General features: G+C 37.4%; 1 protein-coding gene across 2 annotated transcripts in view; it reads left to right on the forward strand.

The window, feature by feature from the left end:
• The first annotated feature begins 1,449 nt into the window (after positions 1-1,449).
• LOC129768236 (beta-glucuronidase) overlaps positions 1,450-14,267 on the forward strand; it is a 57,485-nt gene continuing 44,667 nt past the window's right edge. Inside the window, exon 1 of one of the 2 annotated variants that reach the window (XM_055769732.1) lies at positions 1,450-1,657. In XM_055769732.1, the coding sequence (XP_055625707.1) occupies positions 1,576-1,657 (82 nt within the window). In that variant the 5' untranslated portion in view covers positions 1,450-1,575. Of the gene's footprint in view, positions 1,658-10,910; positions 11,245-14,267 lie in introns of those variants that run through there. The other variant, XM_055769735.1, reaches the window with a different exon arrangement.

Consider the following 14,267-nt stretch of genomic DNA (forward strand, 5'->3'; position numbering starts at 1 on the left):
CAGTCCTTTCTGATAAACAAAATCTAACATGAAATAAATTTCAAATGGAACAAGGGTGCAATCGAGGTGTTTACTTGGTAATTTTGAATTAAAAAATATTCAGGAATGTCCACGTGGACAACAGGGGGAGGGGTCTGATCAATGTCCACGCTTGTCCACGAAGGAGGAGTGGGCAGTCTAAAATCGTGGTTTTTGTGTCCACGTGGTATGTGGACAGCCCCTAACACCTTTTTTCCCTCCATCCAATAATAAATGGAATTTTTTTTTAAAACTTATTTGATTCTATTCGCATGTCCCAGGTTGTCCGCTGCAGTATTTGATATGTAACAAAAATTTTACAACTTTTTTGAGAAAATTAGGTTTTAATTGTTATGTTTGAAACAAAATAAAAATAAAAAAATATAATAGTGTATACTTTCTTCATATAGCCCCAAGAATAACCTTAACTATTTCGGAAGATACTAAATCTGTCGAACCAACCGTTTCTGTTGTTAATTTTTTTTTAAATTTTCGATCAATTTTTGCTTAGAACCTTCTCTAAAGTAAGGCGAGAGTCAAAATGGAAAACCGATGATATAAAATTGTTTTTTTTCGGTCATAAAAAATGCGTTTGCAAAATTTGAGCCAAATCAAACAAATACACAAAATTCGATCTTCGAATTCAAATGGAATCGCTCAACTATCACAGCATCCATTACCTACATGTTTCGATAGGCCCAATCCGCCAGTTCTACAATCAATCCGGTCGTTTTCTTTTTTTTAAATCCCATTTTATTTATTTCTTAGGCTCATTAACATTTTATCTGTAACAGAACCGGGTTTTTATCGTGTACATGTACATACGTTTATGTTTCTATAAATTGTAAATTACACAGTAGTAGAAGTAGCCATTTAGGCGTTAGATTTTTCTGTTCCATTACATTCTAGTAAATTACACTGTAGTAGCCATTTAGGCGTAAGGGTATTCTATCTGTTCTTCCATTGTTCAGCAGACCGGACAGCGGAGACAGTTGATATTGATCATTGTTGGGTTAATTATAGAACAGCAGCCCGATGTTTCTTGCGGAGTAGAGCGGTTGTATGGATGAATCGATCTTATTTCGACAGTGGATCGTTCTCCATCGCTGATGATGGTTGCGTGGACGTAGTTATTCTATAACAACACAAAGATGGTCAATTGAGGGCCTTGAGATGGTCAATTGAGTGGCTACGAAGACCCCCCGGTCGTTTTCTTGGCGAATTCTAATTTATAAGATAAAACAGACTAGACTCTGAATTGATAAGATGTACGAATTGTTACTAATTCAGAATAAGTATCGTGTTTCTATTTTTTATCTGCCACTGTTCTGTATGACATACAAAAATAATAGCATACCTCTGGTAACTGCGTACGAATGTTGGTCAGTTGTCAAACATGCAAAACCAACACACAAACACTGTTCTGCGCCCGCTTTGGGAAGTAGGAATATTTGCTACGACACATGACACAGTTAGGAAATAGTGATATCTGCGGAAAACGGCTGTGGGCTCCCAATGATAACGTAATCATCAAACTGTGTCCTCAAACGAAGGCCTATGCTGGAAGTGATTACTCCCGTACCATTCAGCAGATGGTGGCAAATTGAAGTGCTCGACCGGCTGGTGACATGGTTCAGAGGTAAGTACTGGTCGTAACAGCGAAATAAAAATAAACGATTGTGTTTGCGGGTGTTTGCAAAATCAACGAACGTAAACAAACCGTGACAAGTGTCGATGACTACTCGCTGGTCAGTCGTTTTGTTTACATGTGGCGGCGTTGATGCAAGGTCAAGTGTTGCCCTCAGTGGTCAATCGTTTGTTGCGAGTCTTAGCTTTTGCTTTAATTAAGGCTAATTGTAATTTTATCGTGGCAACAAGAGTCGCATTCAGCAAGCAAATATGGTGCGCCGCCTTGAAGCTACAATGAACTGGGCTGCTTTCTTCGTTCCTTCGAGACCACGGTTTCGAGCGATGACCGCTGAACTTCCTTCTTCAGACAATTGCTCTTAATTGCGCTTGTCGCGTTGTAATTCAGTGGGCGTTAGGAAGTGCTCAATTTGGGACAATCGTATGCATTTGTATGTAATACAAAAAAAAGTTGATTAATTTGATAGGCGCAATTCCTATGATAAGAGGCTTGACCAAATTATTGAACATTCGTTTGATTGATAGGGCTATTTTCATACGGACAGTTATCTTGCATCTTTCTCCCCTGATTTGTCCAAACAAAAAAAAAACAATAAACCACAATCGAGCACGCATCACCCAGCGCTCTATTTTTATTTTATTTTTTACTAACGATTGGTTTTATCTCTTCTCGCCCCATTACCCCGCATAATTTCGTTCCATATTCAAATCACACGAACAACAAAATTGCCACTTGTTTCTTTTTTTTCCGTTACCGCTCAACTCTTCGGTGCCCAAAACCTTGGGTGGCATTTTGTTCGATGATAATCAACCAGAGTGAATTACTTTTACGCTTTGGTGTTTAGTTCAATGTAAATCACCCACAATTCGTTGCTTTTGTTATAATGAGCCGTAGTAGTACAAATTTAACCCATTAACGACTATACAAATATTTTTTTAACCAAAGCCATTGGTGTAATTTCGATTATTGGCTTTACAGAACCCCCAATCTTCAAGAATAATTTTTTTTTGACGTAGGACTACGTCTAACCGGAAGATATAGGTGGTGAAATGGAAATCTAGGCACTGAACAAGTAGGAAAAAATGCAAGATTTGGAACGCTTATAACTCGAGCATTTCTCAATAGATCGCAAAGGTTTTTGCATCAATTGATAGGAAATATATCTACGCATCTATCATAACGGATAACATTTCATTTTTCTTGAGATAAATAATTGAATAATTGTGAAATATCAAGCATTGTCAAAATGCACTATGTGCCCATTTTTGATTGGTCCATTTTGTGCTCCTCAAATCGTACCAACCAAAACGGGCAACCAGAGCAGCAGCGAAATAGAATGAAGCACGATTGGAAAGGAAAAAGAAAAAAATGAACGAAACATTGGTCGCAGTCTCACACATGCGTAATTCTCGAGCCAGCCAGTCAGCTTAAAAATCCCCGCTCCGCTGCCGTAACGATCATTCTCATTCAAACCGTACACCACATCGGTTCGCATCACAACACATCAACAAACCAACCCAAGCAGCCATGTTTGGACATGGTAAAGGAGGAAAAGTGAAGGGAAAGGCAAAATCCCGCTCGAACCGTGTTGATCTGGAGTTCCCCGCAAGGGTAGCTAGGCCGAGCGCGTTAGTACCAGTGCACCAGTCCACCTAGCCGGCGTTATATAGTTTCGGCCGCCGAAGTGATCAAGTTAGCTGGCAAAGCTGCTCGCGACGATAAGAAAACCCGCATTCGGAACAGAACACATTCGGTTCGGTGGACATCAAGACAACAGGCAGTTGCAGCGAGTGGCGAGTGGTAAACGCAATCGCAAAACGGCATCAGGTAGCAGAAGAAAAAAGTTTGTTCTTTATACAAACTGCTTTGGTGGCCAATCCAGAACAAGGCGGCATCGAGGGCGTTCGAAATGGGTTTTTTCAAAACCACGAGTACTAAGTTTTCTAAGTTGGAACCATTCCATAAAACAAGGCGCTTTTCAGGGCCATTAAACCTTCCAAAAAGAGTTTAGGAAATACAGTTCAATGCTTTCTAAAACATTATACAAAATAATAATAAAACATAAATTGATTTTTTCATCATTTGTTTGCCAGGATCTGATGAGTATGTGAATTTGGCAGTTGTTCTGAGCTTATTGATAGTTGGGGACTTTCCTGATTATTCAATTCTCACCAATTCTTAAATTGTTTCCAGATTGAAAGTACAGTAATTTACAATTAGTTCGACATTTAGCTAATTGGACGGACATGTAATGCGACTTATTTAGTTGGACATTTTTGTAAACATAGAGATCCAAATTATGACCCCACATTGAAAGTCGACACTGTACCACTGTCATCGCAAATGTTTAATTACAGGTTAAAATCGCCTCCAATGCGACATTGAGTGGCGCTTCGGCACGTCGCATTGAATGTAATTTACTGTACAACATGTCACAAAGCTGGATGGGAAGAAATTTTCCAACTGTGAAAGCTGTGAAAGCGAGTGGCAACAAATCGCTAAACAGGAAGGTTTAGCCGAACAAAATGGGAATATCAAGTGATAACAAAACAATAAACTCTTTAGATTGAAGATAATTTTGTGATCCTGAAAAGGACCCTTTTTAGCCTGCATGTGAATCCAACGAGCGAACAAATCGTAATGAATGTATTTTTTTGCCATCGCTCCCTTTTAACGCTCATTCGTTCGTCTCGTTGGACTCGCCCCTCTGGCTGAGTCTGCCGATTTGTCTCTATCCTGTGAGTGTGTACCGCTAGAGTATAAAACACGCGGACCCCAAAAAAAGATCTTATTTTCTTTCAAACCGTAAACCCGTGTGGTTGTACGGCATCGGCATCGTGGACGTAATAAAGGAGGACAAGTTAAGGGAAAGGCAAAGTCTCACTCGAACCGTGCAGGTCTCCAGTTCCCTGTTGGTCGCATTCACTGATTGCTCCGCAAGGGTAACTAGGCCGAACGGATTGGTGCCGGAGCACTAGTATACCTAACAGCGATTATAGAGTTTCGGCCGTCGGAGTGCTCGAGTTGGCTTGCAAAGCTGCTCACGACAATCAGAAAACCCGCATCAAGAACAGAGCAGCTTCGGTTCGGCGCTCATCAAGGCAACAAATAGTTTCAGTGAGTGGCAAAGTGTTTCTCCGGCACGTCACATTAAATGTAATTTACTGAACAACATGTCACAAGCTGGATGGGAAGAAATTTTCCAACTGTGAAAGCTGTGGCGAGTGGCAAACGTACAGGAAGCTGTGGCGAGTAGCTAAACAGGAATATCGAGTGATAACAAAAACACAACACCAAAGGTTCTTTTCAGAACCATCATCATATTCATAAAGAGTAAACAGTAAACTAATCCATTTTTCAGGTAGATAGGTAGGTATTCACGTAGGAGAAGAAAATAAAACAATATATTTAAAATATATATTTAACAAAAGCTGTCCCCTTTGTATAGTCCTACGTCACTCCGGTTATGTCCCCGACATTACCCATCCGTCTTTTGTTATTTCGTTTTCAGGAAAATGACAAAAAATCGAGATAGCGCCAAACAAGAACATTGTTCAAAACCTACATTTTTGTTCCTGTAGGAAGTTCAATCCAATGGTTTCACAATGTTTTTCTTTTATCAAAGTAATATTGTAGAAAAGTTAACATATTTTTGAATTTTGTAAGGGTTTGTTTTTTGTTAGGTTTTGTGAGGTTATGTACTTTTCGCACAGAGTTGCTTTAAGGTGAAGGTGGAAGCTAGCCACAAATGGATGCCACAATGGCGCTCATTTCTTTCATCTCCCTCCCTCACCCCTCACACCAGTGTGAAGAAAATGATCGATCAAACTGTAATCGATTACTCACAAGATATTAAATTTTCACCTGCTTCGCACTGTATAGTGAAAAACGTCGGAAAACTCGAGCAAGTGCTCTGAAAGTTAAATTTTCATTTTTCAATCTTCGGCAATGGTTTTGTTTGTATTGGTGAAAGCATCGTTATTTTTTCGACACTGATGCCAGACAACATCATCGAAACAGCTATCAAAACCACTCAATAAAATGTTATTCCTGAGTTATAGCGTTTCATGTTATGAAAATCAATAGGATAAAATTGTATTGATATCAATACAATCATTATTTTTACGTTTAATGGGTATATAATGTTAGTTTTAGCAACTTTAACATAGGGTAAGAAAATTGTATTGCAGAGCTCGGAACACTGCCACGGCTCTCTATGCTTTCAAAAACAATAAACGGAAAAGTATTACATTCAATCTAAATGTCTCGGCCAACGAAGAGAAGGGTTAAGGCTCTCCAACGTGAATATGTGAAAACAATACGATCAACGAAAGAAATATATTAAGGAATTATCAACATCGAGTTACTATGCGGAAGAACTTGTTAATACCAAAAGTGACCCAATTCGCATGTGTTATAAATTTGCTCATGTTACGCTCGCGTATAATCAGAATCATATACAAATGCACCTTCTATATATATTTATATTTGCAATTGTTCATCGGAGGTGAAGGTGAAGTCACCTTAAGGTGAAGGTGGAAGCTAGCCATTGTAGTAGTATAGGTAAACCCTCGTGTAAAAATGGGGTAATAGTGTTTGTGAGAGAAGAGCAAAGCACACGTAAATAGATCAATTCACTTATCAGACTGTGTGGCGCTTCATTGACACGAGTCTTTGAATACATTTGAAAAAAAAAACAAATAACAATTCAATACTAAAGTAAAATGTATGAACGATATGTTCCGATGAACAATTGCAAATATAAATATATATAGAAGGTGCATTTGCATATGATTCTGATTATACGCGAGCGTAACATGAGCAAATTTATAACACATGCGAATTGGGGCACTTTTGGTATTAACAAGTTCTTCCGCATAGTAACTCGATGTTGATAATTCCTTAATATATTTCTTTCGTTGATCGTATTGTTTTCACATATTCACGTTGGAGAGCCTTAACCCTTCTCTTCGTTGGCCGAGGCATTTAGATTGAATATCATACTTTTCCGTTTACTGTTTTTGAAAGCATAGGCAGCCGTGGCAGTGTTCCGAGCTCTGCAATACAATTTTCTTACCCAATGTTAAAGTTGCTAAAACTTACATTATAGACCCATTAAACGTAAAAATAATAATTGTATTGATATCAACACAATTTTATTCTATTGATTTTCATGACATGGAACGCTATGACTCCGGAATAACATTTTATTGAGCGTTTTTATAGCTGTTTCGATGATGTTGTTTGGTATCAGTGTCGAAAAAATAACGATGCTTCCACCAATACAAACAAAACCATTGCAGAAGATTGAAAAACGAAAATTTAACTTTCAGAGCACTTGCTCGAGTTTTCCGACGTTCTTCACTATACGGTGCGACAGCAGATGAAAATTTAATATCTTGTGAGTAATCGATTAGAGTTTGGTTGATATTACTTGATGGGAAGTGTGCGAAAACGATAATTTTCTTCACACTGTTTCGCAAAATTATTGATTTTCGGGCGAGGGGTGAGGGAGGGAGATGAAAGAAATGAGCGCCATTGTGGCAGCCATTTGTGGCTAGCTTCCACCTTCACCTTAAGGCGAAATTAAACAAGATGGAAGTTGGGTGTCAAAGAACAAATTGTAGAGTGTTTAGAGAGCTTTAATTTGAGTGATAGAAACATTCAAGTTTATTATGTGTTACCTTAAAACCACAAACTTTGAAGTTTTTCACTTCTGAAATGTTACTAAAATCCACTAACCAGGAAGTTTCACAACTGTATCCTGTATAAATTTCTTCCTGTCAAATAGATGCAACAGAATTGTTCTACGTAGCGAAATTTTTGTTTAATTAGAGCCCGAAACAGGAAAAAAGTTGAATAACTCTGTCATCGTTGTAATTCGAACTTATGCGTAGAAGGATTTTTATCATCAAATATAATTCTCTATCACTTCCTGGAAGAATTCGGATTTTTTTTTATATAAGAAAGGTATTTTATGACTTTAAGGTGATGAATCAGAAAATAAATTTTTCTTTTACATTCAAAAAACCAAAAAATTATACATACATTCAAAAAAACAAATAAAAAAATTTTTTTTTGACTCTATTACATATAGTGAAAAGAAATCGGAGACTGGATATAATCTAGTCCGCGCGTATTAAAAAAAAGATTAGGTGCTTAGAAATGAGCAGTGCTTAAATTCTCCCAATCCAACCGTGTATTGAATTTTTACTTGGAATAAAAAGTAACAGGAGGGTTGTGTCCGAGGCACGACCGCATAGTTAACGTAGGATTCGTTAGGCTATCTGTTGCATGGTGAATTTGGATTTGTTTGAAAAATTACATCGTTAAACTTTTTGATAACGATTTGGAGGCCCAGAAAAGGGCCGTTTTGTTTGGTTGTAAGGTATTATTTGTGCATTTCACTATTGGTTACAACCTAGTGATGTTGACAGAAGGATGGTGATTAGTCGTTGGATGGCGCGTATCACTACAGAAGTTTCTGAAGTGGAATGAGATATGATGAAAACCGCCCTCTGTGGCGCTGGACGAGATGACTTCTGTGTTCTTCATGGATGAAATAAAAAAAACCACCAATGTAATATAAGATAATTACCATTATCGAACACGATTATCAATTTTTGTCACCACAAAAACATGTTACTTCATTATAAAGAAAACATATTTGAAATGGAAAAGGTAAATTTCAATTATAATTTTTACTTTCTGAGTGTTTATTCAATCCATTCCTTTAAACCCAACGGAACACGATGCTATATGCCTCAATGCTAATTTTAATCGAAAGATCACCTTTTCGAACATTTCTTCACTTTTCCACTTTTTCTCGTCGCATTCATGAAATGAACACAGTTTAAATCGGATGGTCCTATCTTGAGTGGGAATACACATGGTTTTATTTTTGAAAATTGAAATAACTCGTTTCATATTTCAAGTCATTTTTAACACAACCGCTACCTTATATAATTTTACACTTACCCTTGTGCTAAACAGTTTACCATGCATGATCGGACATTGATATGAAATTTCACGAAGCAGCCAATATTAAAGTTTCAAATTCGAATTTTATTTGCTAGAATTAATCGTATCACTCACCTCACTTGCAATACACAAATGCCCCCGACTTGCATATATTTGCAACGCCGATTTCCACTGGCACCTTGGTTTCGAAGTTTGTAGTTTCATAAAATATATTATTTTATTCATTTTCACTGCAATGCATATTTGATGCAAAACCTTCGTAAATCCATCAGAAAATGACTGAGCAATAATTGTGAGCACAAGAGAAAGCTTGTATCTTCGATTTCGACCAACAATAACGAGCTATTTTCGTTGGGATAACGGTTGAGGTTTTTTAATTGTTTGATAATTAGTTTCATGACATGGAGTCTTAATTCAATGTAAAAAAATGTTACGGAGTGTCGAAATCGATTGACACAAAAATCACATCAATTCATCATGAAATAACTGAGCAATAAGCGTTTGAAATTGGACATTTTTCACGATGCGATCGATTTTCGTTTTTTAATTTATTTAATTTTTCCTCTCCACGGTAGCAGCCAGGGCTCGACATAGTCATAGTCATCTGAGGATAGTCAGCTGACTATCTGACTGATTATATCCGTATTCAGTCGGAAATGACTTTTGGCTTTTTCACGCAGTTTCTCGGGCTCTCCCTTTACCGACTCGTCTATATCATTTCGATCTTCCCTGTCAATTTGTTTTCATTGCATTTTGAAGTGACTTCCCCCAAAACGAATTCGTTCCTCTCTCTATCCCATGTATATCGTATGCATTAGGGTGCCAATGAAAATGGACATCTCTAATTTCAAAAAGTTACCACATAAAAAATGTTCTCTACCTCGAAAAGACACCCTATGCCAAATATCAGCTCAATCGGACTTACGGGAGAGTGGCGCAAAGCGGTCAAAGTTTGAGTTTTTTGAAAACCGAAAAATAACTCAAGGGGGGAATGAAATGAAAAATCAAGACAACTATTTTTATAGGCACTTAAAACCATACGTTTCGTCTCGTATTCCGAAAAAAAACCCAGTGTCGATTTTTGACAAAATTTTTTTCTCGAGATGCCACAAATTCTCTTTCATGCAATTTAAAGACATTTGGCATCAATTTTTTTTTTCGAAAACCCCGATTTCCTTTACTCCCCCCTTGGGTGATTTTTCGATTTTCAAAAAAACTCAAACTTTGACCGCTTTGCGCCACCCTTAAGTCCGATTGAGCTGATATTTGGCATAGGATGTTTTTTCGAGGTGGTGCACATTTTGTATAGGGTAACTTTTTGAAATTTGAGTTTGGGAAAACCCATACATTCATTGGCACCTTAATATATATGATATCTATTTTCTTTTTTCTTCTTCAATTTGACGCGTGTCGTAGAAATAGGTATATAAGAAACGTCCGTAAACCTAGTGTTAAATTCAATTTTTTAGTAATTTTTTAAATCATTTATCCAATATATTATTTTGCCTCAATAGTTAATTGATTTCCCAACAACTTTGAAGTGCATTTTATTTCAATCAGAAATCGAGATTTCTAGTTATGATTTTTTGAAAAAAAGTAAACTATTCTGGATACTATGCCCTTATAAAAATCAGTCGTAATAGAGAATGGTCAACTGATAATAAAAATTATGAATTTGGGTAGTTGCCAACAAATGATTCAAAAAAAATGGAGAGGGTCGAGGCAGAGGTCGGCCGATTTGGCGTGAAATTGCTCTATTTGAAGTGGTGAGAAATCGATTTCGAAGAAATGATTTATTTAATTTTTACTTGAAAATCAAATATTGCCGTGCAAAATGCTGTAACTGTTCAGATGAAGTCGAACAGCACATTGGAGTCATATTCTAATTTGTGATTGGTTCCTATCATGTCAACACCGACCATGCTGTTTAACAACCGTTGCTGTTTTACATATTTATGTTGGGATACCGATTATTGATTCCACCGGGAATCTTCGATAAATTTCAAACTCGCTTAAATTTTATTTATGTTTGTTATGTTATCATAAGTCAGTTATACCGTTACCAAAATAAACAAAGATAGGAAATGTAGGGAAGAAGTAACGTAGTATCCAGGAGCAGGCTTGGACGCTAAAGTGTTGAAGCGAACACTTTTTCTTTCAAGCTGCCCTCGCTTCGCCCGTCTTCATCACAACAGTTCACAGTTGCACTTGTTGATTCCAGTAGGCCTGCTGGTTCTGATTCTGTATTCAGCTTTCGGCTCCCGCCCCGTGCGGACGTGTATTGCCTCCGCCCGCGCCAGATAGTGGTATAAAAGTATCAGTCGCCGGCATCCACCCGGCAAATCGAGCGTGGTTTTCCGCGACATGTAGTGTTCTTGTTTCAAGCGCAAAACAAAGTCAAGTTGTCGGGAAATACGCTGATTTGATTAGCATCCTTTCTTCGTTTTTTTTTTCGGTGTGCGTATCAGTTATTGTTTGTTTTGGATAGACGATCGAACGGCGTTTCGGTGTGCAATTCATCTCCAGTGAGCGAAAGTGATTCGAAGAGGAAGGAGAGTCAGTGATGATGGCTTACCGGCGAAGCAGCAATAGCGCTGGTAATGTATCTTGTTTTGTGAATAATGAGGTTTACGATGTGTTAGGATTTCTTAGTAACTGAGAAGTGGAGAGTCATACACAAAAATGCACAGAGATCCAGCAGTGACGAGAATTATTCGCGAATCGGTGTGATCATGAATTTTAAGAAACAGGTTTCGGGAAATCATTCACATATTGCCTACTCGCCGATATTGAAATGATTAGCGAGGGATATGTCGGCTTGTGTTAGTTTCTGAGAATGATGCCACTCTGTCTCCGATGGAACAATTATTAGGAATCGGTGGCGCCAGAACACAGAAAAAAGAATCATATAGATAAGAAGTTATCGATAAATGGATGTGTTTGAGAATTTTGTATGTTGAACTCTTCAAGGATTTGAACTATCTTCGCATGTTGTACCATTTCTTGTCCTAGTCCTATTTCTTATTTTTTTGTGTATTTCTATCTGTATTGCGATTAGTGATTTAATCTGTACATCACATACATGAATTGTCACTGTCCCCGGAGTTTCTAGTTGTAACTTCGTTCTGCATCAAGCAGTATCTCTTTGAGAACTTAAAGGGCTTCTAAAAAGCGATTTTTCATGAAAAATGACTCATTTTTAACAAAAATAGCCGCCATTTTGGCAATTTTTCGAATTTTCTAAAACCCATATGTACCGTTTAAGTATTGTCCTAAAGGTTCAAAATATTCATTGGAATTTGTTCTACGACGCCCCGTTGCTTCAGAACCGGTAGCACTAGTAAGGTACCGATTCCAACAGCGTAATAATTATTATTCGTGCGCTCAAAAAATACAAAATACATCTTCAAATATACCTTCAACAATAACCAATATACCCGAACACTTCACTTTATTCCTAACATCCGAGAAAAATTCACGAAAATTCATTATTTTTCAATCTTCTAGACAGGGGTCCGCCTTAAGTGGAATTGTCCACGCGACCAAGCTATGTAGCTTACAGCACAGCCTTCCAAAGTCAACAGGACTTCGATCAAGTAGCACACTCTAGATTCCAATTTAAAGCATGGGCTTACGATGTTCGCACCTATGATCAACTTCAAACAAAAAATTTTGTCTAATATTTTGTAATACAAAATGTCTTCTTTTCTTTTAGAACACTCGATCTTTTTGCACGACAACGCTCATGCACATGTCACAAAGTGGTCATGAAAGCTTTGGAAATGCTTCTATAAAACGTTCCACTTCACCTGCAGTACGAACTACAGTAATCGTTCGATAACCGGACCTGCTTCTGAACTGGGTGAACGTGAACTGTAGCCCAGTGAAAGAGCAGCAATGCGTAAACAATTGACGTCATATTCAATTTGAAGATTTTTTGTGAGGGGCATTCAAATGTAATTTGAGATGTTATATGAATTGACATTATTTACGAATAACAAAACCATTGATTGAATTACAGAAAAATAATTTCCCCAAATTATATTTCATACCTGTTATTGCACTTAATGCAAAATTTTCAGTGGAAACCTTTTGTGTATCCAATTTCACGATACAGTGTATAGTGCTTTACAATGTTCTATGTAAAGTCATTATCATCTACATAGAATACTAATTCGATTTGGAAAAGTTGACTTTTATGATTAATACTTATTTTAAATTTGTGTTCATTTCTCTTGAAAATCCATTATTGTCGTTGTCGCTTTCCAAATTCGTAATACGAATGCTAATTAGAAAAAAAAATAATTGAAGCTCCCCTCGTTTTGTTTGACGTTTTACATGCCGGTCCAGTAAGCAAGCGAATGTCGATAACTGGGCTTAGCCTTGTTACTGAACGATAACTGTACACACCAACACCAGAACCTTATTGGGTGTTTGTTTCAGCGGGTTACTCGTATTGTCCGACGTGTGAAACTTCTGATATTCACTGCACGGGTTCCTCAATGCTGTTTGTATAATCCTACAGTGAAACCACCCGATACAGAGAGGAAATATTAAGTGTGGCTTACCTATTCCACCGTTGTCTGCTGAAGGAGGAAATGAAGTGGAAATGTATGCTACTACTGCTGCTATGATATAACACCAACATCACTGTTATACTGTCAGCTGCGAGGGGTAGGGTATTGTGCATTTGATCTTTCTTCCACGCACCTCACATCTCCCTTCTCCCTTCTTCTTTTTGTGTTGTTTTTGTTTGTCTTTTGTCTGTCATTCCAATTTATATTTTTTCAATCTACGATACGGAATACCCCAAAAAATATGATTAAACATATTCTGCTGCGTGAATTTTCTCTGATTACAGTCCTCACGGTCAATTCTGACCTGGATTATCTATCTATAACAAATATTGTTTGCCACATGTCCACATATTTTATAGGGTAGGAAATAAAAAAAATGACGACACTCTCTCTGGGTGCCATCTGTGTACTCAACGCGCAGCGATAGAAACAAGTACTGCACGCACTCGATAACACACCAACTGTCAAAATTCATTGATTGCGCTGTCTATTATTTTCTTGTTTTTGAATCATTCAGTTGACTATTTTGGAAAAGAAATATCAATGACATTATTTTGCATGCATGGCGGTAGTTTAAGTGGAATTTGTAAAAAAAACAATTATTTATATATTGCTCGCTTACACTGTTTTATTTTAGGTGTGTCTATCTGATGATCAATAGTGAAGGTAAAACCGTTTGAATGATCCTTGTCAATCGCACAGTCAGATGAATAACCAGGAGCTCTTTTTTCCTCTGCTTGCTTTTGGAATTTCCTCTGGACTCTGTTCTTTAGTTTCTACTTTTCGCCATGAATACACTTTTATCGTTCGAGTGACATGTCATCTGAGCGGATACCATCATTGTCATTCAAGAGTAAGCTACCATTATGCTCTTGTACTACCCTTAGAAAAATCCTCGGTCGAAAACTACTAAATACATTTGGTAATGCAAAAATAGTAGAATGTACAAATTTTTTGTACATATTGTCAACAAACCCGCATCCCTACCAGAGATTAGTATATTTTACTCGATAACATTAGTAAGCTTGGATATTGTCATATCT

The sequence above is a fragment of the Toxorhynchites rutilus genome, chromosome 2 (genome assembly GCF_029784135.1).
Source record: "Toxorhynchites rutilus septentrionalis strain SRP chromosome 2, ASM2978413v1, whole genome shotgun sequence".
In the NCBI taxonomy this organism is placed as follows: domain Eukaryota; kingdom Metazoa; phylum Arthropoda; class Insecta; order Diptera; family Culicidae; genus Toxorhynchites; species Toxorhynchites rutilus.